The 20,874-nt window shown below is 47.6% G+C and overlaps 3 protein-coding genes across 5 annotated transcripts; all 3 read right to left on the bottom strand.

The window, feature by feature from the left end:
• Positions 1–577: 577 nt before the first annotated feature.
• On the bottom strand, positions 578–3,852 carry LOC125990887 (endothelial PAS domain-containing protein 1). 2 transcript variants are annotated; one of them, XM_049758215.2, is made up of 9 exons: positions 3,708–3,852; positions 3,343–3,509; positions 3,083–3,249; positions 2,742–2,826; positions 2,568–2,668; positions 2,284–2,447; positions 2,114–2,220; positions 1,879–2,047; positions 578–1,819 (listed from the first exon to the last, which is right to left on the bottom strand). In XM_049758215.2, the coding sequence occupies exons 1-9, from the start codon at positions 3,731–3,733 to the stop codon at positions 1,777–1,779; spliced, it is 1,029 nt and encodes a 342-aa protein (XP_049614172.1). In that variant the 5' UTR covers positions 3,734–3,852; the 3' UTR covers positions 578–1,776. The 2 variants fall into 2 exon arrangements, with proteins under 2 accessions (XP_049614172.1, XP_049614173.1); XM_049758216.2 differs by lacking the exon at positions 2,114–2,220.
• An 85-nt stretch (positions 3,853–3,937) lies between these two features.
• prkcea (protein kinase C, epsilon a) lies at positions 3,938–15,764 on the bottom strand. 2 transcript variants are annotated; one of them, XM_049758211.2, is made up of 15 exons: positions 14,702–15,763; positions 10,350–10,413; positions 8,570–8,735; positions 8,470–8,504; positions 8,324–8,412; positions 8,131–8,260; positions 7,928–8,070; positions 7,661–7,760; positions 7,089–7,303; positions 6,841–7,014; positions 6,437–6,591; positions 6,231–6,369; positions 5,966–6,154; positions 5,306–5,452; positions 3,938–5,175 (listed from the first exon to the last, which is right to left on the bottom strand). In XM_049758211.2, exons 1-15 carry the CDS (start codon positions 15,044–15,046, stop codon positions 5,026–5,028), a joined length of 2,241 nt encoding a protein of 746 aa, XP_049614168.1. In that variant the 5' UTR covers positions 15,047–15,763; the 3' UTR covers positions 3,938–5,025. The 2 variants fall into 2 exon arrangements, with proteins under 2 accessions (XP_049614168.1, XP_049614167.1); XM_049758210.2 differs by having other exon boundaries at positions 8,131–8,412; positions 14,702–15,764.
• A 748-nt stretch (positions 15,765–16,512) lies between these two features.
• Positions 16,513–20,610, bottom strand: six3b (SIX homeobox 3b). The gene is made up of 2 exons (XM_049758847.1): positions 17,366–20,610; positions 16,513–16,957 (listed from the first exon to the last, which is right to left on the bottom strand). The coding sequence occupies exons 1-2, from the start codon at positions 18,028–18,030 to the stop codon at positions 16,822–16,824; spliced, it is 801 nt and encodes a 266-aa protein (XP_049614804.1). The 5' UTR covers positions 18,031–20,610; the 3' UTR covers positions 16,513–16,821.
• Positions 20,611–20,874: the final 264 nt, after the last annotated feature.

Raw genomic sequence — 20,874 nt, 5'->3', positions numbered from 1 at the left:
GTCAAAATAGTTTGCCATGGAAATAGAGATTTGCTGGAACAGCCCATATTTACTGGGTACTCTATATCCAAAACAGAAAAATTATGTTATGTCATTTAATCTATCACCATAAATGTCCACTTTACAAAACAAAAAGAAACTATTGTCATATCTGTCCTTTATTTTAAATCATAAAAGGATAATAAAGATAACCTCCATGCCGCCCCCCCATGTCAAAGACTGCAACAGCGGCCGTGTCATTGGCTGAGAGCCCGACAACACCCACCATGTTGATGACCACAATAGGGGGGGGGGGGGAGGCTGTTGTGAGTGGTCACATGCTGCTTTGACGTGAAACAGCAGGAGAGGGTGGAAACGTCCGCTTCCTACCACCTTAACATGCAGACTAAAAAAAAAAGCTGCAGCTCTCGGTACACTGACAGAATGCAGTCTACACACAGACGCCGACGGGGGCGACTGGGCCGTGGACAACTGCCAGGGTCACCTTGAAATCTCCTTACAAGCTGATTTTTTTAACTCTGGTGGAAACTGTTCTGATTTAATTTAATATATTGAAACTCAAAGAATCATGTGTCCATAATATTTAGATTAGTTTTATTATTCTTCAATGCCCAAAATATATTTTTCCAAGCTAAATATTGTGTATTACTGCATGGAAAATATCATTGTTACAATATTGTAATATATTCAAATAATATATATTATGCACCTTCCTTTTTATTATGACTACAAAAGCATTGCATCTCCATGGCAACCCCTTTTAAAGGGATCATTAAATGCTGAAAAGTCAACATGTTGCCTAGCAACTGGTCAGAAAAAAATAAGTTATTCTATTAGATGGCTGAAGATACACAACTGCCCGGTGGATCCACTTTTCTCGGTGGCGCTAATATAAAATAAATGACTTGTCTCAATATAGAAAGAGTCATCGCTTTACAATACATTTGACCTTTTACTGACAACAAATGTCCACTAGAGGGCGCCAGTGTTTTCTATATTACACTGTTGCATTAGTGTGAGGCTCTGCATGCAAAGCCACACGTCACAGCCACTTGTTGCAGAAACAAAATGTAGAAGTAATATTTATTTGAATACTTTTGAATAAGGGTGGTTAGCATGTTTGTCTCGCAGGTCAGATATTTTGGGTTCGAGTCCAGGCTGCTTGCATGGCTTTACTCTAGTTGACTCCCAAATAAAATTAAAAAAACTTGCCTAAGCTTAAGTGTTAGTTAGTCCAAGAAAATATATTGCGATTTTAATTAAAAAATGACTACAATTCATCTGCATTTTATTCTGAGAACGTCTTCTCTAAAGTCAGTTGAACTGAAACTGTGTGTGTGTGTATGTCTTCACATGAGAGGGCCCAGAGGTAAAAAGTTGAAAAAGTTCCCACGAGAACTCTCCTACCGCGCGTCTTCATTCAGGAAGTTGCGGCTTCGCCTCGCGTCTGCTCACATCTCCCCATCGACACACGTTGCACATTACACACGCGTGTGTGCATAGCCAATGTCAGACGCCTTTGCTCTCACTCCACGTGTCAAGTGACCCAAAAGGAAACCCCAAAGGAAGTAAAGGGAGAGGTCAAGAAGGAGTCAAACGGGCCGCTTTCGTCACTCTCGCTCACTGCGGCCAGATAATCGACGACCACAATCAAAAGCATCAACAATCAGTTTCAAGTGTCAGACAGACACGCTCTACCAAATGTCATGTATGAAAATTGCAATGATTGCAAACCGAGAAAGACCAAAGGCTGGATCGGTTCTTCAGCTGCTGCGATCATTGGTCCACGGAGAGCTGCAGGAACGGCTCCTCCACGTCGCTGTTGCACAAATAAATAAATTGTCATATTGCCTCAATGTCGCGTACAAAAATATATACCTTAGCACGTAGGTGACGCAGAGGACCATAAGATGCTGTGGGGCTCCGCTTCTGGACTTGGACGTCCGGACCCTCGGTACCACGGCGCTGTGGCTTTCCACCCACACATACCCGCCGCCCTTCACTAGCATCCTGTAGCGGCTGCTGACTGACTGGCTCTTTGAGTACACTGCAAAAAAATAAAAAATTCAAAAACAACATGGAATAACAATGCTGCTTCATCTTTATGACTTACAGTCGACGTGATATTTGGTCAAACAGATCGTGTCCAGCGTGTGACAAAGCTCATATATGGAGCGGCCCACCAGCTCGTGAGAAGTGTATCCTAAAATTGACAACACGCTTCACACGAACGCACACCATTAGATCAAGGTAAATCAAATCTTTTCAAGTGTTTGCGCTCACCTGTGGTCGCACTGCGTGAACCTCATGTCCATGCTGTGCTGACTGCTGAAGGTGCGAGCGCAGAGGAGCGTGTGAGACACGGGCAGAGGACGACAGGTGAGCAGAAGGCAGGAGGCCAGGAAGGGGCCGGCGCAAGTTCTCGCTCGGCCCTGGCACTGCAGCACCTACCGTCGCAAAAAGAAAGAAAAGCCACCAAAATTACAAAAGGAAAAAATGTCAAAGAATAAAAATAATAATAATAATAATGAAACGCTTGAAATATAATTTAAAAATAACTCCCCAACCTTCCACGTGGCCGACTTGATGTTGGTGTTCTGTCCTCGGAGGCTTAGGGTGCTTTTAATCCTCACCACAAAGTCCCGTTTTGCGTCGCTCCAAAACTCCTCTTAAACAAACAAATTCATTTCATAACGAATCAACTGTGCTTGCCTCAAACATACACGCAAATTCTCACAAACCTTCAGTTAGGTGGAGATTACTTTTGATTTCTTTGTGGTCATACGGGTGAGTAAACTCGAAAATGTTGTGGCCCATCAGTTCAGTCTAAAGGGGAGCGGGGGCGGGGGGGTCACAAAAATCTTTAATAGACATTTTCACCTTTGTGTCTGTGTGTACTAATTTTAAAATATGTTTATTTCGGGCACAAAAGAAGAAAAAAAGGAAAACTAATTATGAATACAAACAAAAGTCAATAATCAAATGAAATGATACAAATGCAGTATACCAATATTAATAAATAAAATATAAAATAAATATGTCTGTTCCAAAGGGCAAATTGGACGAGTGGAGGGCACTGTACCGCCGTGAGTCCTAGGTAGCAGCTGACGTTGTCGGACAGGAACATCATGTCCCCCTCGAGGGACAGGACCATCACAAATCCCTCCATGATGGTTAGGTAGATATCAGTCTCCTCTGCAGCCTTTGTCGTGCCATTCAAATCCAAAAACTGTGACAGGTACAAGTTGTCTGTGGATTGCGACAGATGATATCGGTATTTATGAGTCACACAGAAAGAGCACGTTGGAAAAAAAATTCAAACTTGTATTGAGAGCATGTCACTTTGTAGCAGCGTTTTGAGTCGAATGTAGCAGAGCGCCAGACGGATGACGGACGGTTTATCCAGGTGATCTCTGATGGACGCTTGTAACGGTAGCAGGCGGCACAAATCGCCAAAAATGTCCGACTCCACTCGCCGCCTCCGCCTGGCTGCCTCGCGACTGATCGCCCTGCCAGAAAGAAAGAAACGTCTAAAAAGCCTACACACCCCTAAAAAGAAAAAATATTGGGGAGAAAATAAATGACTAATTTACAAATGCTAAATTTAGTTAATTATTTTTGTTACTTTTATCAACTTTGTAAATTCATCATTACAAGCAAATGCAATTTAAAAAAAATAAAGATCTAATATATAAAAATCAATTTACCTTCTCCTCTCCTTGTCAGCTCTCATCACGTTGCGGCCGTCAAGTTTGTCCGTCTGTCAGTCAGTCAGTCAATTAAAATGCAACGACTGAACTGCAGTTCAAAGGTCATGCAGAGGAGAAAGCGCATCCCCCTCCCCTTCGCTCAGTTCCCCTCCCCTCTCTACGCAACAGAACCTGCCTCACAAGCTCGAAAAAAGGAAGGAAGGATGCGGGAGGAGGGCTGACAACAATTCATTTTTTTTTCTTCTTGCCATTTTATTGGAGTCAGAGCAGACAGACGGACAGCAGACAGACGACAGGGCCTGGCTGCCGTCGCACTACATTGGTTTGTTTTCGGTACTTTCTTTTTGGCACAATGTAAGATAGTGTGACCGGGATCAGGCTAATCCCTGGATTGCGCGAAGCTTCACTAGATCCACACACACACACACGCCCCCCGCCCCCCCCCCCCCCCCCCCCCAACCTTGCCCCCGCTCCCAATTACAGTGCACGCAACAACAGTCCGTGTGTAAATACGTGTTTTGTGTGTGGATGAGTACAGTGGCGACTTTTCGGCATGCGCATTAGTTGCGCCACTGTATCGGTGGTGGAAATGTGAGGTAATTCAACTGCTGGTCCTTTCACTCAGGCTGTAACAGACCTACAATAGTATAGTTAAGAGTAATATACACAAACATGTCGCTCGGATAATACACTTTACAATAATAATAATTTCAAAAAAGAAAAAAGTAAAGCAAGCAGTTTGGCTGCAAGGGGAAGCAGGGGGAACACTGCTGGTAACCGTGGAAACGCTCACACACACACAGGCACGCACGCGCACGAGCCAAAATGTACATTCGGGACAAAACGGCGGCTCGTCGTAATTAGTTCAATAGCCTGTGAGTAAGCTGCACATTCATTGGATGGACACAAGCGTCATTCAGACCAATCGGGAATGATTACAAAATAAAAAGCCGTAAAATATATCATATAGAAAGATATGAGAGAGGGTTATATTGCACAAAACGGAGGGGAGTCAGGTCCCTAATGAGGGCCGTTAAAAGACACCGGGGGTCTTTCAGGGGGGTGCTTGTCCATGCGCAACAAGCTTGCGGACGACAGCGACACAATACGCGACACAGGCTAATATCTGGATTTATATGTACAGTATACAGGCGCTCTGCGGGGAGGAAGAAGCCGTCTAAAGTGTGTGTATGTGTTTGTGTGTTTTCAAGCGGATGTGCATATTTATCATAAAATCCAGGCAACGACAAGAACGACGACGACAATGCATGGAAAGTAACCACGGCGCCAAAAAGGGTGTGTTTCTGTGTGTGTGTTAGGTGTGAGTCTCATCAGGGGCGCAGTAGGAGAAGTCCTTGAACTCCTCCTGATTGATCTGCCGGATGATGGCCTCGTCGGTGGGCGTGAGCACGGGGTCCTCCTTGGTGAAGTCCTGGTCAAAGTTGTTCACGTCGCGCTTGGTTTTCTACGGAAACCCAAATGTGGATACAATTACCTTCTGCCATCTAGTGGAGGAGCGATACATTGTTTTGTCATGAACAAATTTGAATCAGATGGAGCTTTGTGAATGCGCCAAAATGAAATATGTCGCTTACAATGCGCGGCTTGAAGGGGGGTCGCACTTTCCTCTGCTCCAGCAGCAGCCAGTCGATCTCACGGAAGAAGGGGTGCGTCTTGATGGCCTCCTCGCAACCTTGGCTCACCACGCAACCCAGACGCTTGGCCGGATTCTTGGTCATGAACTACACACATAAACAATAATATGTATTTTGTGTGTATTTATTTTCCGCCTCTGCTCACACACACACAATAGGTTCCACAAATTTCCCAGTAGGAGTTTAACGGCGTACGAGGAACCCGTTCATCTCTTCTATCTGCTAAATGGCGGGGACAGAACGGGCCAGGCGTTAATCGCGAGCGCGTTCGCGGCGATAATGGTGCGAAGAGGCGTCTAATGAGACGGGTCAGCCGGGGGGCCGCCGGTTTCCCGCCGCTGAAAGCAGGCGTCGCTTTTGTCCCGGCGTCCGTCAAGTGCAGCAACAGCAATTTGCGGCTCTATGATCACGTTGTTAGCGTTCGCAACCTCTGACTGACTTTTTTGTGTGAATTCTAACACCTCATCACCAAATGGCGTCAAGTGCACTTTCTGTGGGTGTGAGGAAATGTGAATGAAACGTTTGTGCCGGTGCCACGGTAATTGAAAACAAAAAAAACGAAAACAAATCCTACTTCTATGATTAAATTTTTTTTTGTACCGCTCGCAGGATGGAGACGGCCTCCTTGCTGAGCCACACGGGGTAGAGGACGTCGTCGTGCAAGATGGACTCGAACAGGTCGTCCTCGTTGTCAGCTTCAAACGGCGGCTGGCCCGCCATCATCTCGTACATCAGGACCCCCAGCGCCCACCAGTCCACCGAAGCTCCGTACTCCAGCTCCTGCAGGATCTAAAAAAAAAAAAAAGGCACTTTTCAAGATTTGTGGATGATTTGTGGTGGATTTGTGGGCGTGGCCTGCGTTCACCTCAGGGGCGATGTAGTCAGGTGTGCCGCAGAAGGTGGTGGTGGTCACGCCGTTCATGATGCCCTCCTTGCACATGCCGAAGTCGGCAAGCTTGCAGTGGCCCTCGGCGTCCAGCAGGATGTTGTCCAGCTTCAAGTCCCTAACGAAGCCGACGCATTTGTTAGGCGAGGAGGGGGCGATTGCAAATATGCAATTTTGCCACCGACCTGTAGATGACGCCGTTGCGGTGCAGGAACATGAGCGCCGACGTGACTTCGGCGGCGTAGAATCGCGAGCGTGGCTCGTCGAACTTGCGCGAGCGCTGAATCTGGAACATCAGGTCGCCGCCGTTCACGTACTCCATGACGAAGAACAAGCGGTCCTGCCAGGGAGGAATCTGTGAGCCTTTTTTTTTTTTTTTCAATCGCTGTTAAATAATGTCACATTCTTAGATAAAATAGATAAAAAATAAAATTGGTAAAATTCAATTGAACTCAGAAATTGGATTTTAAAAAAATGTTATTAAAAAAAAAGAAAATTGGTCAAATTCAATTACACTCTGAAATTGGATTTTTGAAACTATTTGATTTCAAGGCCACATGGGCTGGTCCGAAGTGAAGGTGCGTCCTACTCGAGTCTGGAAGCAGCAGTAGAGCTGGGTGAGGTAGGGGTGTCGACGGGCCAGAGCCAGGATGCGCTTCTCCGTCATGGTGCAGTCCACGTCGTCGTCCTGCAGGATCACGTCCTTCTTCAGAACCTTGACGGCGTACACCTCCTCCGTCCCCTTCAGCTCCGCCAGCATCACCTAAAAGCAGGAGACCAATAGGACCACCCTCCACCACCAGACCTGATCACGCTAGAAAAAAAACCCCAACAAACCTTGCCGAAGCTGCCTTTGCCGAGAACCTTGATCAAGTTGAAGTCCTTGAGGGTCTTCCTCTGGCTCTGTCCGTTCTCGCGGCCGCCCAACGACGAGCCGGTGGACAACGAGGTGGTGGAGGTGGCGGAGGAGGACAAGGAGGACGAGGAGGAGTGCTGGGGTCCCTGCTGGTCCAGTGACAGCGTGTCCTGTAGCCGATCCGACTCCGCCAAATCTGTTTGACAAAATTTTGAGACCCGTCAATCACAATTGCGAAAATATCCAACGGCGAGACCGATGAAGAAACAACAAAGTTTTCTTTAAGGGCGTCGGCGAAGACACTTTGTAGAACAAACCGAGTCAACTTGTGTGAGGAAAAGTGTGAGGCGGTGATGACTAACTGCGACGAGCAAATGGCGGTGGGCGGCGCGTTAGAATTCCTCAGGTTGGCTCTCCAGCGGGCCGCTCGTACTTGTTGTTCACATGGAGTGCCAAACTTTGCTTTTATACTAAAAACTCCATCTTTGTTGTATGTGTGAATCATGTGACCTTTTTTTTTTTTGGATCAAATGAACTGTTCTTAGATATTTACCCTGCTGGGACGGCGAGGTGGGGATAGCCGGCTGGCTGAAGCTGTTCTCTGTCTGCGAAAGCTCCGGAGGAGATTGGGGAGTGTCTTGCCCGGGCGTCAACTGCAGAAAACAAGTAATGGCAGTGTTAAAAAAAAAAAAAAAAAAAAAAGAAAAATTCCTGCATGTTGGAGCTTTTTGCCCAGAGGCAGAGTATTTTAGGTCTGCCCTCGATTTGCCATTTATGAAGCTTATGTAGCAAATCGCTTTCTTCAGTTTTGCCGATTTACCTTCCTGCGACGCTGAGCCGTGTTGGAGATCTTATCGGGCGTGACTCCCAGGTCGGAGAGGACCTTGGCGATTCCTCGGGCGTCCACGCCGCAATTGGGGGCCACGTTCTTCTCGCAACGCCTATGCACGTTCATCTTACACACTGCGCACAGATTTGACGCAATTGGATCTCTGGCAAAATGTACATGTTCACAAAACTCACCCTTGCATTGAAGGCCCTGCCTCAGGAGGCCCCACAGTAGTGACCCGCAGTGGTCGCAGAAGGTGGGCACCTTGTAGTTGTGGATGCTGAACTTGTGCGGCATGTTGACGCTGAAGCGCTGCGAGCCCACCTGCAGGGGGAGCCAGACAAAGCTCACCGGCTGTGCTTTAGGACATACCATGGCTTGGCTTACCTCCTCCGGGGTGTCCTCCTGCTTCTTCATGCCGGCACACTTGGTGATGATGAGCTCGTGGCAGCGCTTATGGACCACGCACGTGCAGACTGGTGGAAGAATAATTTTTTTTGGTGTCGCTTAAGAGTTGTGAGACAAGCACTCACCTTGACACTGGTAGCCTTGCTTCCCCAGGACGCCCCTATTAAAAAGAAATTAATGTTAGTGTGTTGTCGTTAAAACACACAACATGAGGTGTGTGTGTACCAGATGAAGTCTCTGCAGTGCGAGCAGTAGGTGGGCTGCCGCAGGTAGGTGGCCATGAACTTGTGTCCGTTAACTTGATGGACGCGCCGGCGCACCGCACCTTGGCGGCGCCGCGGGCCGATCCGCTCCCGGAAAACGCGCTCCTCATTCTCGTTGGCTCCCGAGGCTGCATGGAGAACACAAATAAGTCCAAACGGAAGATTTTTCTGTCATGTAAAGGACGGAGAGGGGGGGGGGGGGGCGTCGGTTCCCGGTGTCCGCCGCTATTTATACCTCGCCGTGTGGGAGGCGTGTTAAAATAAAAATACTCCTCCTCACGCGCTAGGCGGCTGGTTGGCTTCCCCAGAAGAGACGAGCGCTTTCGGAGGGCAACCTGAAGACAAGAGAAACGCCTCCGCGAGCACGCCTCCCACACACGCCGGCGTCCTACTTTGCCTCCCTCAAGCTCCCGGGTGAGGAAGAGATGTGCTTACTCCTCCTGAGCTCAATTACCGGCGAGATATCGAGGGACACACACATACACGAGCTAGCGCAAGCTAACAGCCGTCCATTTGGAAGACAGCTTGCGTCTGTGCAATATCAACCCCCCCCCCCCTGCCTGGAAAGTTCAACAACACCAAGTCATTCTGTAAATGAAGAAACCCTGGGATCAACATTGTCATGATGTTGCTGCACGGTGTGTGTGGGTACTTGTGTGTGTGTGAGATGCTGGCCAGAGGGTGGAGACAGCTAAACAAGCTAAACAGGCCATCAGTGGGATCACTTTTGTTTTACATAATACATCATCCATCTGTCCACACACACGCAGACGCACATAGAGGAAGACAAAAAAGGTTGATGAGGCTTAACAACAGCAGAGCGGGATCGTCGTGGCGACAGACGCACTCTGCATGGAATGTGCACACACACACACACACGCAAGTATGGCGGTAATCCATCCAGTCATGAGCGAGCGGACACTAACATTAAACACATAAACCATTCGGGATTAAAAAAAAAAAAAAAAGAATCTTGGACTCAGCATGGCTACATTTGAGTTGCTTGATGATTACGTTTGCTTATTCGTGGCGAGATAGATAATGAAATGACCGACGTGAAGAATAAAGATGGAGGAGCGAGGGAGTGCAGATGGTCAGATTAGGTCAGATTATTTGCCTCCTGCAAGAAACCGACGACAAGAGTACACTTGTGTACATCTGCACCCGCTCCAGCCAGATGAACTCTGGCAGGAAGTTCAAGAGTGGGCGTGGCCGCTCAACCGTGAGGTCACGGCCGGCGTGTCCAATGGCGACCGAGATGCCGCCGTCTCTTAGACGCGCATGTGCGTAATCCTTAGCTCCATCTCACCTGCTATTTTAAGAACTCCCTGTCCCGTCGCCACGGAGAACCTCTCGCCCCCCCCCCACCCACATCCATACGCATGCACACACTCCCACCGGAAGGCAGCGTGTCTATTTATAAGCGGGCGGTAGGGGTGAGGTTGGGGGGCGGGGGGGAGGGGGTTCACAGGTGCAGGTGCAAACGCCTTTTTTAAGAAATAAGACTTGCAATCCATCGTTTGAGAAAACAAAATGGCCGCAGGATGTTGTCTAATGTATGCCTTGGAAGTCATTATGGATCGACACGGAACGCCACTCACGGCTACTTACTTTTTCATCCTATAACTTTAATTATATATGCTGTACAGCAGTCTGAATCCTATATTGCGCAATAGTGGGGGTTTTTGAAGTAATGTTTGTTTCGTGGATTTTTACAGGATATGGTGGAAGAGCTTGCTTACCCTCAGTGGAAGATCCAGACAGGTCAATGACCACGTACACCTTCCCCTCGGGCTCCAAATCGATCTAAACAAAAGAAGAAAAAAAAATGGTTGGATTTTGGTATCGGTAGTTTCCACGAGTACCCGATACCTTCAAATATCAGCCCGATACCTGCACCTGGTATCAGATAACCTAAACACTTTTAATGAATTTATTCTTCATTTATTTATTTTGTGACTGATTCCATTCAGGCCACAAAGTGCGTCTCCAAAAACACATTGAATGGAGCCAGTGTGCTCGGGTGTGCGATTACGAGGAGAGATTAAGACCCCGTTATAAAAGACATCATCCAACCAAATTATTCAAGAACTGATGACATCATCCCCTTAGAATACACATGCAATTACTCAGATTAAAATTTGGGGGGGGGGAGGCATGAGGAACGCGAGCATGAATAAAAAAACAAAATGGGGGGGGGGGGGGGCATTAAATCATTGGCTAAGCTCCAGGACAGCCGCAGATCCTCTTATGCAAGCGGCCCGACTCGCACATCAGCGCCGCGTCAAAGATGCAACGTGCGGCTAGCAGATAAATATGAGACCGCAAAGAAAAAGAAAAAATTTATTGCCCACCAAGACAATCAGCACAATGGACACAATGTCAGCATTGTTAGTTTTCGATTTTTTATTGCGTCAAAAGCATCGGCAATAACGCCAGTGGGATTCTTGATGTGGATCGGCTAGCCTTGAAAACCAGGCGCTAATCCTCAAATGCTGCCTCTTGCATAACTCGCCAGGATATTAACGCCAGCGAGAAGCACTCTGCCACCTTTGGGGAACTGGAGGATGGCGTGATGCCTTCAGGTTCCCTTTAGGGTCAGTAAATCTCATGGCAAGGCCAGTTTATCGACTGTGCAAAAAAAACACAAATTTAAAAGTTGATTCATGATACAGAAGTTGAACGTACAGAAAGAAACGATTACAATGAGCATGCTAGCCGACTACGTGCTAATGTTGGTTAGCAAGATGTGTAGTTACAACGTGCTTCAATTTATTTTGGATTCTGACAGAATCTTGGCAGTGTGACACCCAACCAGCCCCCAACACACACACACACACACACCTCGGCCTAGCTACAAAAGATGGGAGGAGAGTGCCGGAGAATCTAGTCGGCCTCAGTAATCTTGTTAGTCCAATTAGCAAGCACATACCAGCGGGAGGAGACGGCTAACTTCACAAACTCCTACAAGTGTGTGTGATGACCATAAAGTGGATTTGCGATGGAGCCCACCATTCAACACATCTTGAATCGTTTTTTTTTTTTTTTACAAATGTAACACACGTTTTTTATGGCGGCTGGAACGGATTAATGGCATTTGAATTCATTTCAATGGGGAAAATTGATTTAAAAACTCCACCATGAATTGGGGGGTGAGATTGACGCTAGCGAACACACACACGTATGCGGCACAGACAGGCCAGCTAAAGCACGCATTGTATCGATAGTGTGCAAGTGGCTCGCTCACCCTGCCCCCCCCCTCCTCCCCCTTGGCGGAGAATTTAGTCTCATTGACAAGCCGCCTCCCACATCCATCTGTCACATGACACGTTTCGCCGTGGACGCCGAGGGAGCGCCGACACACTCGCACTACAACTTGCCTGCTAGTGTGTGTGTGTGTGTGCACGGCTTTCACAAGCGAGTGTGAGGTGTCTGCGAACACACACATCAACTGAAAACACATGACAATAGAAGAAATAGGATTAGACCTACACAAAATTGACATGAAAATACACAGGAAAAAAAAATTCCAGGCCAAGGCCGCTTTAAGCAAGACTTCCGATCTCGATTGCCCGACTGCTGACTCGGAATGACTCTTGTGATTCCGTCTTTTTAGCCTTAAGGTTAGCATTCCCCCCCCCCCCACCCTGTGAAGATTGAAATGATGTTTTCAGTCCAAACATGAAAACACATCATTGTTTGTGTGCTATTAATCGAACTGTGCCGGTCCATTGTTTCTACTCAGATCACATTTTAAGCGCGACGGATGTCGAAATCGAGGTCACTCCGACGAGAAGGTAACCGGCGAGTGAAGCAGCATGCGCCTCATGCAACTTTAATGCAACATCATAGACGGCTAATCATGTAAGAGGAGCTGCACAGTGTGGCGGAGGCACCGAGGCTCTGATTAGATGTCACACAAGTGGAAAATATATCCTTCAAAGAAAAACAAATATTTACAGAAAAACACTAATCCTGATTTTCATCGATTTTTTTTTTTTTCCTTCAAGAAAAATGCTATTATTTTGCTTTTTGGAATCCGCCCGCGTGTGTGTGTGTTTGGTTAAGCTTGGCCTGACTCTGTGATGGAAACAGCAAGTGTGGACATGATGAGACTTTGCAATGGCTGCAATACAGTCAAATTCTCCATTTGGACCACGTTAAGATGTTCTCCTCCTCCACATACACGCAGGCATTCTTTTTGACGGCTACCGTGTCATCCTGATGACAGCAAACACAAAACAAGATGTAAGTCGTTGCCAGGGAAAAAAGATGATGAAAGAGAAATAAAAGGACCCGCTTTGGGGATTATATTTTTCAATAACTAGCTGGTTATAATTTTCCCAAAAAGTTGCTGATGAATCTTTTTGAAGACCTCCTTCCTGCTCTTGGTCCGCAGGTGAGAGGCTGTCACCCAGGGGACGGACGGCCTGTCAGCGTCGCCATAGTGACGCTCTTCACACAGCATCTCAATGACTGCTGGTGGGAGAACGCCGGGGGGTGGGGTGGGGGGGGTCAATTAATAAGCATCAAAGCCTGGTTAATATTTCACCCGTGCCATGGCGCCGGCGGCCAGTGGGAAGTCCGAGATGGACGGATAGAAAAGAACAGGAGGTGTTTTAGCTTAGCTTGAGTTGAACTTTTACTGTGTGTTACGATCTTCTAGTATTTGCTGATAAATAATAAACCCTCACTAAATGTTACTTTCCACTAATTACAGTGCTTTTTTTCTGACGCAATTATTTGGAAAGAAGCACACTAATGGCAGTCTTCCACTAATTTGAGTGCGTTTGTGGGGGAAAAAAAAAAACATCTAAAAATAAATCTCATTATAAAAACATTACAGATTGTACGCAACGACGTCAAGGATTAGTCACTCGGAATTGTAAACAATGGGAAGGGCGCACGAATGGTCCGTCGTCGTTGTGATGTAATGATTGAGCGGCGAGCTTATCAATACCAGGGCGCTCAATCGACAGAGGAATCCATACGGTCTGACCTTAGCTTGGACGGCGCAGGGTGCGAGCGTGCCTGCCCCCTTTTAGCCGCTAAGGTATGGAGCCAAAGGTTACATAAGCGTTGCTTGCTTAAAAACCGTATTGCACTGTGAGCAAAATGATGATTAAAAAAAAATCTGTTCTGGACCGGTTTTAGTGGGACCACTTTAAAAGATTACGCTGCAGTAAATTGGGAAATGCAACGCCCCATTGGTCGGGATTGGTCCTACCTTTGTTTTGGTACGAAGTAGTTTGGCGCCCGCTTTTTTTTTTACTTGTTTTTGGTCTTATCTGATTGTAGCTGAATGTTGGTAGTATCTGGTTTAGTGTGTAACTTAGACCTGATTTGTTAAGGGGGTTTAAATAGTCCAGCGCACGTGCAGCTAATTGAACCCAGAGGCTCAGGCAAAATTCCCCTTTTGTTGGAACACAAAGTGAGACGAGATAAAACAAAAGTGCTTGAGAGCGGGGGGCCGCAGGGGGGGGGGGGGTAGTCTGTGGACGGGATCACATGTTGTCGCTGAGGACAAACTCTCCGGCCCATGAACAAACGGGCCCTTTTATACGTGGCGTCTACGGATGCGGCGTTCCGACATCACGGTATCGGCTCAAATCTGATTACATGAGAAGAAGCTTCAGCGGGGGGGGGTCAAAGGGGGGGCGCTACATGCGCCTCCCGACCTGGACGCTCGGGAATGAAACTTACCGTTCTCTCCAGCCTGGGGAGGAATGCGAAGAATTGTGGAGGGAGGATGGGATGTGGTAAATTAGATGGCGTGCTGCAGAATTTTTAATTAAATAAATACATCAGGACACACTTTAAATAGGTGCTGATTCGGGATCCGGGTTGATTATATTTGCTCTGACATCTTTCTTTGGCAGTACTGGATTTAAACTGGCAATTAGTTGGAGTACTACAGTACCTGGTTTTGATAGAAGCAAATTTGGCACTTATCGGGAGCACTTGGCTTGGTACCACTTTTTAGTTTTAGCTTAGCTGTCCTGACTATGAAAAGCCAAACAACAAAGTTCAGAAAGCCAAACTGCATTCTCTCCGGTCACGAGACCCAGAGTAACCCACCGCGAAGCCCACTTACCCAATCCTCGTAGTGCCTCGTCCCGTTCTGCAGCAGGTCCTCCAGCTGGATGGTGCAGTTGGCCACAAAGTCGTCGTAGCCGATGGGCGCGTCGTGGAACACGGACAGCTCCAGGCTACGGCCCTCGCGCACCTCGGTGCAGAACTCCTGATGCCAGGCGGGGCTGTTGGTCTTGGTGCGCGTGACCGTCTGGCCCAGACGAGTCTGGTCTAGGTTGAGTGCCAGGTAGGGGTCCAGCAGGAAGGAGCCGCTCTTACCCACGGCGTGACGCAGCGCCCATGGGGTGGGCTTGAGGTCCACCGCCTCGCACACTCGCACCTTCAGGAGGCCGCTGAACACCGGCATGTTTGAGACTTCCTTCCTTCCTTGAGCTTTCTGTTTGGGGGTCGTCTGCCTTTTCCAAGCAGTTTCCTTCCAGTGAGTGGAGTGGGGAAATGGGGGAGTGGGGGGGGGCGGTCACACCACAGTGGGGCTACATCCCATAATGACGCCTGGACTCTGCAGACATATTCTGGTCTGAGGATGACGAGAAAGAAGACGTCCTACTCCTGGATTGTTTATGCTTGGGCACAAGCGGAAACAGGGCTGAAGATCTCAAACCCGGGACGCCGACGAGCAGCCTCCCGTGAGCTGTCTTCTTCTACTGCGGCCCCCCCCCACCGCCACCCCGACATACGTACATATACACCACACGTCCACGGTGTGCCTCACTCGGGCTCAGGGTGGGGGAGAGCGGGAGCAGCCGCGCCTAGCCATCCGGGTTTGGCGCTCCAGTCTCCGGCCCCTAGTCTATGGGCTGTCGCTCCCCCCTCCGCCTCGAAGGATTAATCTCCCGCCGCTTAAACGCTCAATTCACGGAACTCGTTCCCGCGTCCAAACGACGGTTCCGAGTCGTCCGATTCCCCCCCGGTTTGCGTGTTCGGTTCCACGGCGTTCACGAGTGCATCACTCACGTTCGCTTCTTCGCCACCGTTCGATTTTTCTGTGTGTGTGTGTGCGCGCGCGCGGTTGTCCGTGCGCGAGCGCCCCCGCCTGCCTCTGCTTCCCGTCTCCGCGCGTGCCCGCAGGAAATGCGCAAAACGCGTCATGGTGCGCGCAACCGAGGAGAGGAAGGCAGAGGTAGTGCGCGTTCACGCGGTTGTGTTAGTGTGACCGGTGTTGATGCCAATTTAGGACTTTTGGTGCTAGATTCACGCAAATGTTGCTAAACTAATCACATTCTCTACCAAAGTAGAAATACAGATGTTTGTTAAAAACTTATAAAAGTAAAAAAGTCAATTTTCAACAGCTGTACCCAAATAAAAGTTAAAATTAAATTATACACTTGAGTACCTGGCGTTGGCGTGATGCCAATTGCAATGCAGTTTTCCCTATTCAGTACGAGTTAATATATAAAAATAACAAAAGTTAATAAAATAAATATTTGTATGGCTCAAACCCGACTGAAGTTCCGCTTAGTCCTCGGCCCTTCCAGTTGTCAAAATAGCCAAGGGAGGTCGGAGTATTATAAATCTGAGCAATTGCGAACCCTCCTGGCCATCGGGAATCATCACCCAGCTTTAGCTGGCATCCTAAAAGTGACGTCATTGTGCCTGAAAAATTATGATTCATGTTCAACTAGTAGTCTGCAAGGTGATGGAAAGTTTACTGTTACTCAGGTCTTTATTGTTACTCAAGAGTTTGCTTTTTTTTTCAAGAAAAAATATTAATAAACCAATCATATAATTCTTTTTTATATCTGTGTGTTTGTCTGTGTGCAGCTGGGTGCCAGCTGTTTGCCAACAAGACACTCATGAAAAAAAAAACAGAAATACATTAAATACTTTTATTTATATAAAGTAACAAAACATTTGATTTCAAGTACATAAAACATTGGAGGTCAACGTTCAATTAAACTAGGAATAATGATTGTCTACATCCGCGGACACCTGGGACACCATATTTAAAAAAAGACATGAAATGTGGATTGTCACATGTCAATGCACAAATACAACAAGCTTGCATAGCTGAGGATGAGGGTCCGGGAAGATTGGGACCACCAGTGTTTTCTCAATCCAATATTTGTAATATTATTCATCATGTAATATTCATAATAATAATATTTGTGATCATGATAAGCGTCAGACGTCCAAGTCCGAGTCACTGTCCGAGAGGAGTGTTTGGCCGTCGGCTCGGTCCGCGTTCAGGTTCGGACTGCACGCCCCAACGCCCAGGGGATGGCCCGCGCCGTCAGAACACAAACGGTGGTGCTGCAACCTGAGGGTGACACACATTTTTTTTCTTCGATGTAAAATAAGCTAAATGATTCTAAATTGCTTTCAATTATTCGTTTCAATGGCAACACATATTTAAATGGTGAAAATATAGAGGGGGGGGGGGGGTCCAAATGGGAAGACAATCCGGCTGATCATCGTCACACTCCCCTTTTGAGTCTGAGACAGACACACTTAGTTCTGCCTGACCGAAATACCCAAAACCAACAAGTTTGAATGGCTGCGCGCTTTTACGCGTGAATGAGCCTTTTACGCACGTCCACAGGGCGCCTGTGGTGCGCCGCCCTCGGCTAGTAAAACCACTCAGAATTATGACTTGATATCCTAGGACTTCATTTTGGCTTAGATTCTAAGCCTTAGAATGAGCAGAAAATCGGTGTGAGCGACTAACCTGTTTTTGGCAGCCGCGGCTCGATCTCGCTGCCTGCGGTTCTTGAACCAGTTCCCCACCTGGGTCGGAGTGAGGCCGGTAGCGTGCGCCAGTTCTCGTTTCTTGCCGGGGTTTGGGTAGGGATCCTGGAGGTACCACTCGCGCAGAAGTCCGCGCGTGCGCTCCTTAAAGCAATGCGTCTTCTGCTCGCCGTCCCAGATGGTGCGCGGCAGCGGGAACTTCTTGCGGACGCGGTACTTGTCCACGGGCCCCAACGGCCGGCCGCGCAGCTTCTCCGCTTCTCGGTAGTGCGCCTCCAGCCACATGGCCTGCAGTTTTCCGTGGGAAGCGCGCGTGAAGCGGTGAGTCTCCACGATGCGGTACAGCTCGCGGAAGCTGCCGGTGTGGTAGGCCACCACGGCGCGGGCGCGCCGCACTGACTCGTGCTCCGAGATGGAGTCACGCCCGTCCGAGGTCACCGGGAGGGACCAGAGGAAGCGCGCCAGGCGCTCCACGTCGCCCGTTTCCTCCAGCGTCTCGCATACGCTGGCGATCTGCGAGGCCGAGAAGCACAGGCCCGGTAGAGGCGCGCAGGAGACCGGGGGGTCGCCGGGGGTGGCATTGGCCGTGGGGGGAAGGAGTAGACGGGAGGCGGAGAAGAAGTCGAGAGGCGACCTGAACACCATGTGTAGGGGATGGATGCGCACGGACCATGTGCATACGAGCCACTCGGAGAGGCGCTCTTTGAGTGCACCTTTGAGGGGGGCGGGACCGTCGCGCGCACTTCTGATTGGACGGACTGGAGATGCGACCTGTCAATCAAACACGCACAACCAGATTCCTGGGCGAGATTGGAAACTATTGAAAATAAATTTACAATATTAGATAAAAAAACGTTGGAATGTTTTTAAAAAGTTGTAATTTTTCCCCAAAAAGTTTAAATTTCATGAAAAATAATGAGACATTTCTTAAATAGCTTAGATGATCCAAATGGAGACTGGAAATGGTTATCACGACGATGCTGTCACTCGGCAAACATCGGAAACTGTTCACGTATATGACATAATTTCAATTTTGTGAAATTTTTGACATCTATGGTCAAATAGCAATCAAACAACAGATGGACGGACAGGTAGCCGCGCAGATAAACGACCAGCGCCCACTCTAATCACTTTTGTCTGTCCTTTAATATTATTAAAATGTGAGCTAAGCCGCATTCTCGTCGACGCTTGGATTAAAGCTGTGCTAACATTAGTCAAATAGCGGCGGGGGCATTATTCAATCAACATTAACACATGTTGGTGGGCCAGCGCCATATGCTTTTGTCCAAGTGGGGGGTCCAGAGGGGCAGTTAGCATCAAAAGTCAAAATATGTTTCTTTTGGAGGCGGGGCAAAATGCACAGGATTGCTCATACATCAGCTTCTCCATTGCTAGATGATGCAATGCAGATGTGCCAAGGGGGTTACTTCCAATTAGCCGCAATGACAAGAGGGGAGTGGGGGGGGGTCAAGTATTGTTGGCGAACCATGTGACACTTTTCACTGCACGTTTGTCGAGGTAATCGCCTCGATTGTACCTAAATCAGCTTTATGATGTCCTGACCAGAAGAAGAACAGCTCGGCTCATGTACGCTTTGATCGAGTCTTCTCAATTTTAATTCGAAGCGCCCTGACAAGTCACTTGTGCACCGTCCCATTTCAGAGGCAGTGCAATTAGCGTAAAGGCGGATGGACACTTTCTGAGTGCTTATCCCCCTTTTTGTCATAAACAATGACCCCGGCCTCTAATTAACCCCTCCACTGACCTCTGACAACTTAACAGTGACCTCTTAAGCACCCTCCCCCCCACTCTAACTTTTAACAGTACCTGGTGGCAGGGGAGGGGTCACCCATCGCTTTGTTAAGCCGCTAATCACTTCCTGCCTCTTTGGGAGACTTTGGGTGAATTCTAGAAAATGCCAAACTGCCCAAAAGAGAGGTCTGAAGGTGATGTCGCATTCAGGTGAACCACGGCTGTCGCAGATGTGCACAAACAACATAAGAGACAGATGGGACGACGGCTGCAAACATGAAAACACAAAACACCTTGCCGCTAAACAAACAAGATAATCAGATAATTTGACAAATCGGTCCTCCAACTATGGCAGATGTTGGGGCTGTTGTGACCGCGCAAGCTATAAAAATATAAACAGCTGGAGTGCAAATAATTTTGGATGCATGCTAGCTAGCCTGACAAAGCTCATCAGTTTGTTTCTTAAAATGATTCTGATTGACGATTAAAAATGTTCATGTTCTTATTAAGACAAATTCACAATGAAGCCACGTTGACACAAATTACTAGCCTGTCTATGGCATTTTGCATTGTTGGTTAGCATTGAGCTAAGCATACTTAAGGAAGGACTGTTGTGTCATCAAAAATGCACAAGCAGGCCCTGTATCACACTTTTGTTTGATACCGCCCGAGATTAACCTCACAAAATGAGGCTTTTCTAATATTTTGGCCATCATTTTTTTTTTTAGCCAGGTCAAAATATGATATTAACATTCAATTGAAGCCTAAGTCGTCTTTTGTGGGCTTTAAGCGCACACAAACGCCGTGCGTGAAAGCTAAATTAAAAACCCAAGTGAACGGTGGGGTCAAAATGTGAATCGGGGTGGGGTGGGAGGGGCTGTGAGGGGGGGCAGAGGTCTTTTCAGGGCAGCTCTTGTCTGGTGTGGTCGGGGGGATAATCCCCCTCTAATCCGCCGCATGTTAACCTATCTGAGCAGCAAGAGCCAGATAATCCCGATAACAATGGCCGGACGCTCATCTTCTAAATTACTCCACTCAAAATCATATGCTTCACGCAGAAACAAGCGTGCACGCTCGCCTGAGGGAGGGTGCACCAGATTTAATAACCCATCTAGAGCAATTGGACTTCTAATTTTGCAGAATTTCCACAAGATTAAAAAAAAAGATAAAAAGAGCAAGGATAAAGACTGCAAATGGCATCAACCAAAACAAAGAGTCATTTTCAGATGACACAATTAATATTTGTTGGTACATCTGTGTTTGGTGGGGTGGGGGGGGGGGGTGAGGGGCACAAAGCATTTAGAAACATTTTTGGCAGCATTAATAAATATAAATATAACCGTATTGAAGTGAAATTTATTTATATTTTCAATGACTTTGTAATGTTGTGTGCAAGTATTAGACTTCTCCACTAGGGGGCGTTCTACTTGCCGCATTTCACTGATTTCTTTGCCTTTCTAAACACAAACCAACGAAAGGAGATTAAATGCGAGCCAGGCTAGGATGCACATATGCTACTTTCTAATCACCGGCCTTTAAGTGGATTGCAGGCGGGCGCGTGCCAAACAATCACCCAAATTGAATGTAACCCCCCCACACTCGCACCCCTTCTCAAAAATCCATACAGTATATTTACTCATTCACATTTTAACACAAATCCCATAATCCCACTGGGGATTGAGAAGACCGTCAAGACAATGAAGAGTATCACAGATTAGATGGGACTCGTATTGTGTT

This window comes from Syngnathus scovelli, chromosome 21, assembly GCF_024217435.2.
Source record: "Syngnathus scovelli strain Florida chromosome 21, RoL_Ssco_1.2, whole genome shotgun sequence".
Classification (NCBI taxonomy): Eukaryota; Metazoa; Chordata; class Actinopteri; order Syngnathiformes; family Syngnathidae; genus Syngnathus; species Syngnathus scovelli.
Note: the sequence above shows the minus strand (reverse complement) of the source record. Positions and strands in the feature narration are given on the sequence as shown.

What these genes read in the sequence shown, in the direction of transcription:
- LOC125990887 (XM_049758215.2), bottom strand. Translation starts at nt 3,733, where the DNA reads ATGAGAGCTGACAAGGAGAGGAGAAG. An exon ending in TAATCTCCACCTAACTGAAG is followed by an intron (nt 2,669 to 2,741) that starts GTTTGTGAGAAT and finishes TGTTTGTTTAAG; the next exon opens with AGGAGTTTTGGAGCGACGCA. An exon ending in TTCACGCAGTGCGACCACAG is followed by an intron (nt 2,221 to 2,283) that starts GTGAGCGCAAAC and finishes GTTCGTGTGAAG; the next exon opens with CGTGTTGTCAATTTTAGGAT.
- prkcea (XM_049758210.2), bottom strand. Translation starts at nt 15,046, where the DNA reads ATGCCGGTGTTCAGCGGCCTCCTGAAGGTGCGAGTGTGCGAGGCGGTG. An exon ending in CACTGCAGAGACTTCATCTG is followed by an intron (nt 8,505 to 8,569) that starts GTACACACACAC and finishes TCTTTTTAATAG; the next exon opens with GGGCGTCCTGGGGAAGCAAG. An exon ending in ACTGCTGCTTCCAGACTCGA is followed by an intron (nt 6,592 to 6,840) that starts GTAGGACGCACC and finishes CCTCCCTGGCAG; the next exon opens with GACCGCTTGTTCTTCGTCAT.
- six3b (XM_049758847.1), bottom strand. Translation starts at nt 18,030, where the DNA reads ATGGTGTTCAGGTCGCCTCTCGACTTCTTCTCCGCCTCCCGTCTACTC. An exon ending in GCCGCGGCTGCCAAAAACAG is followed by an intron (nt 16,958 to 17,365) that starts GTTAGTCGCTCA and finishes TGTCACCCTCAG; the next exon opens with GTTGCAGCACCACCGTTTGT.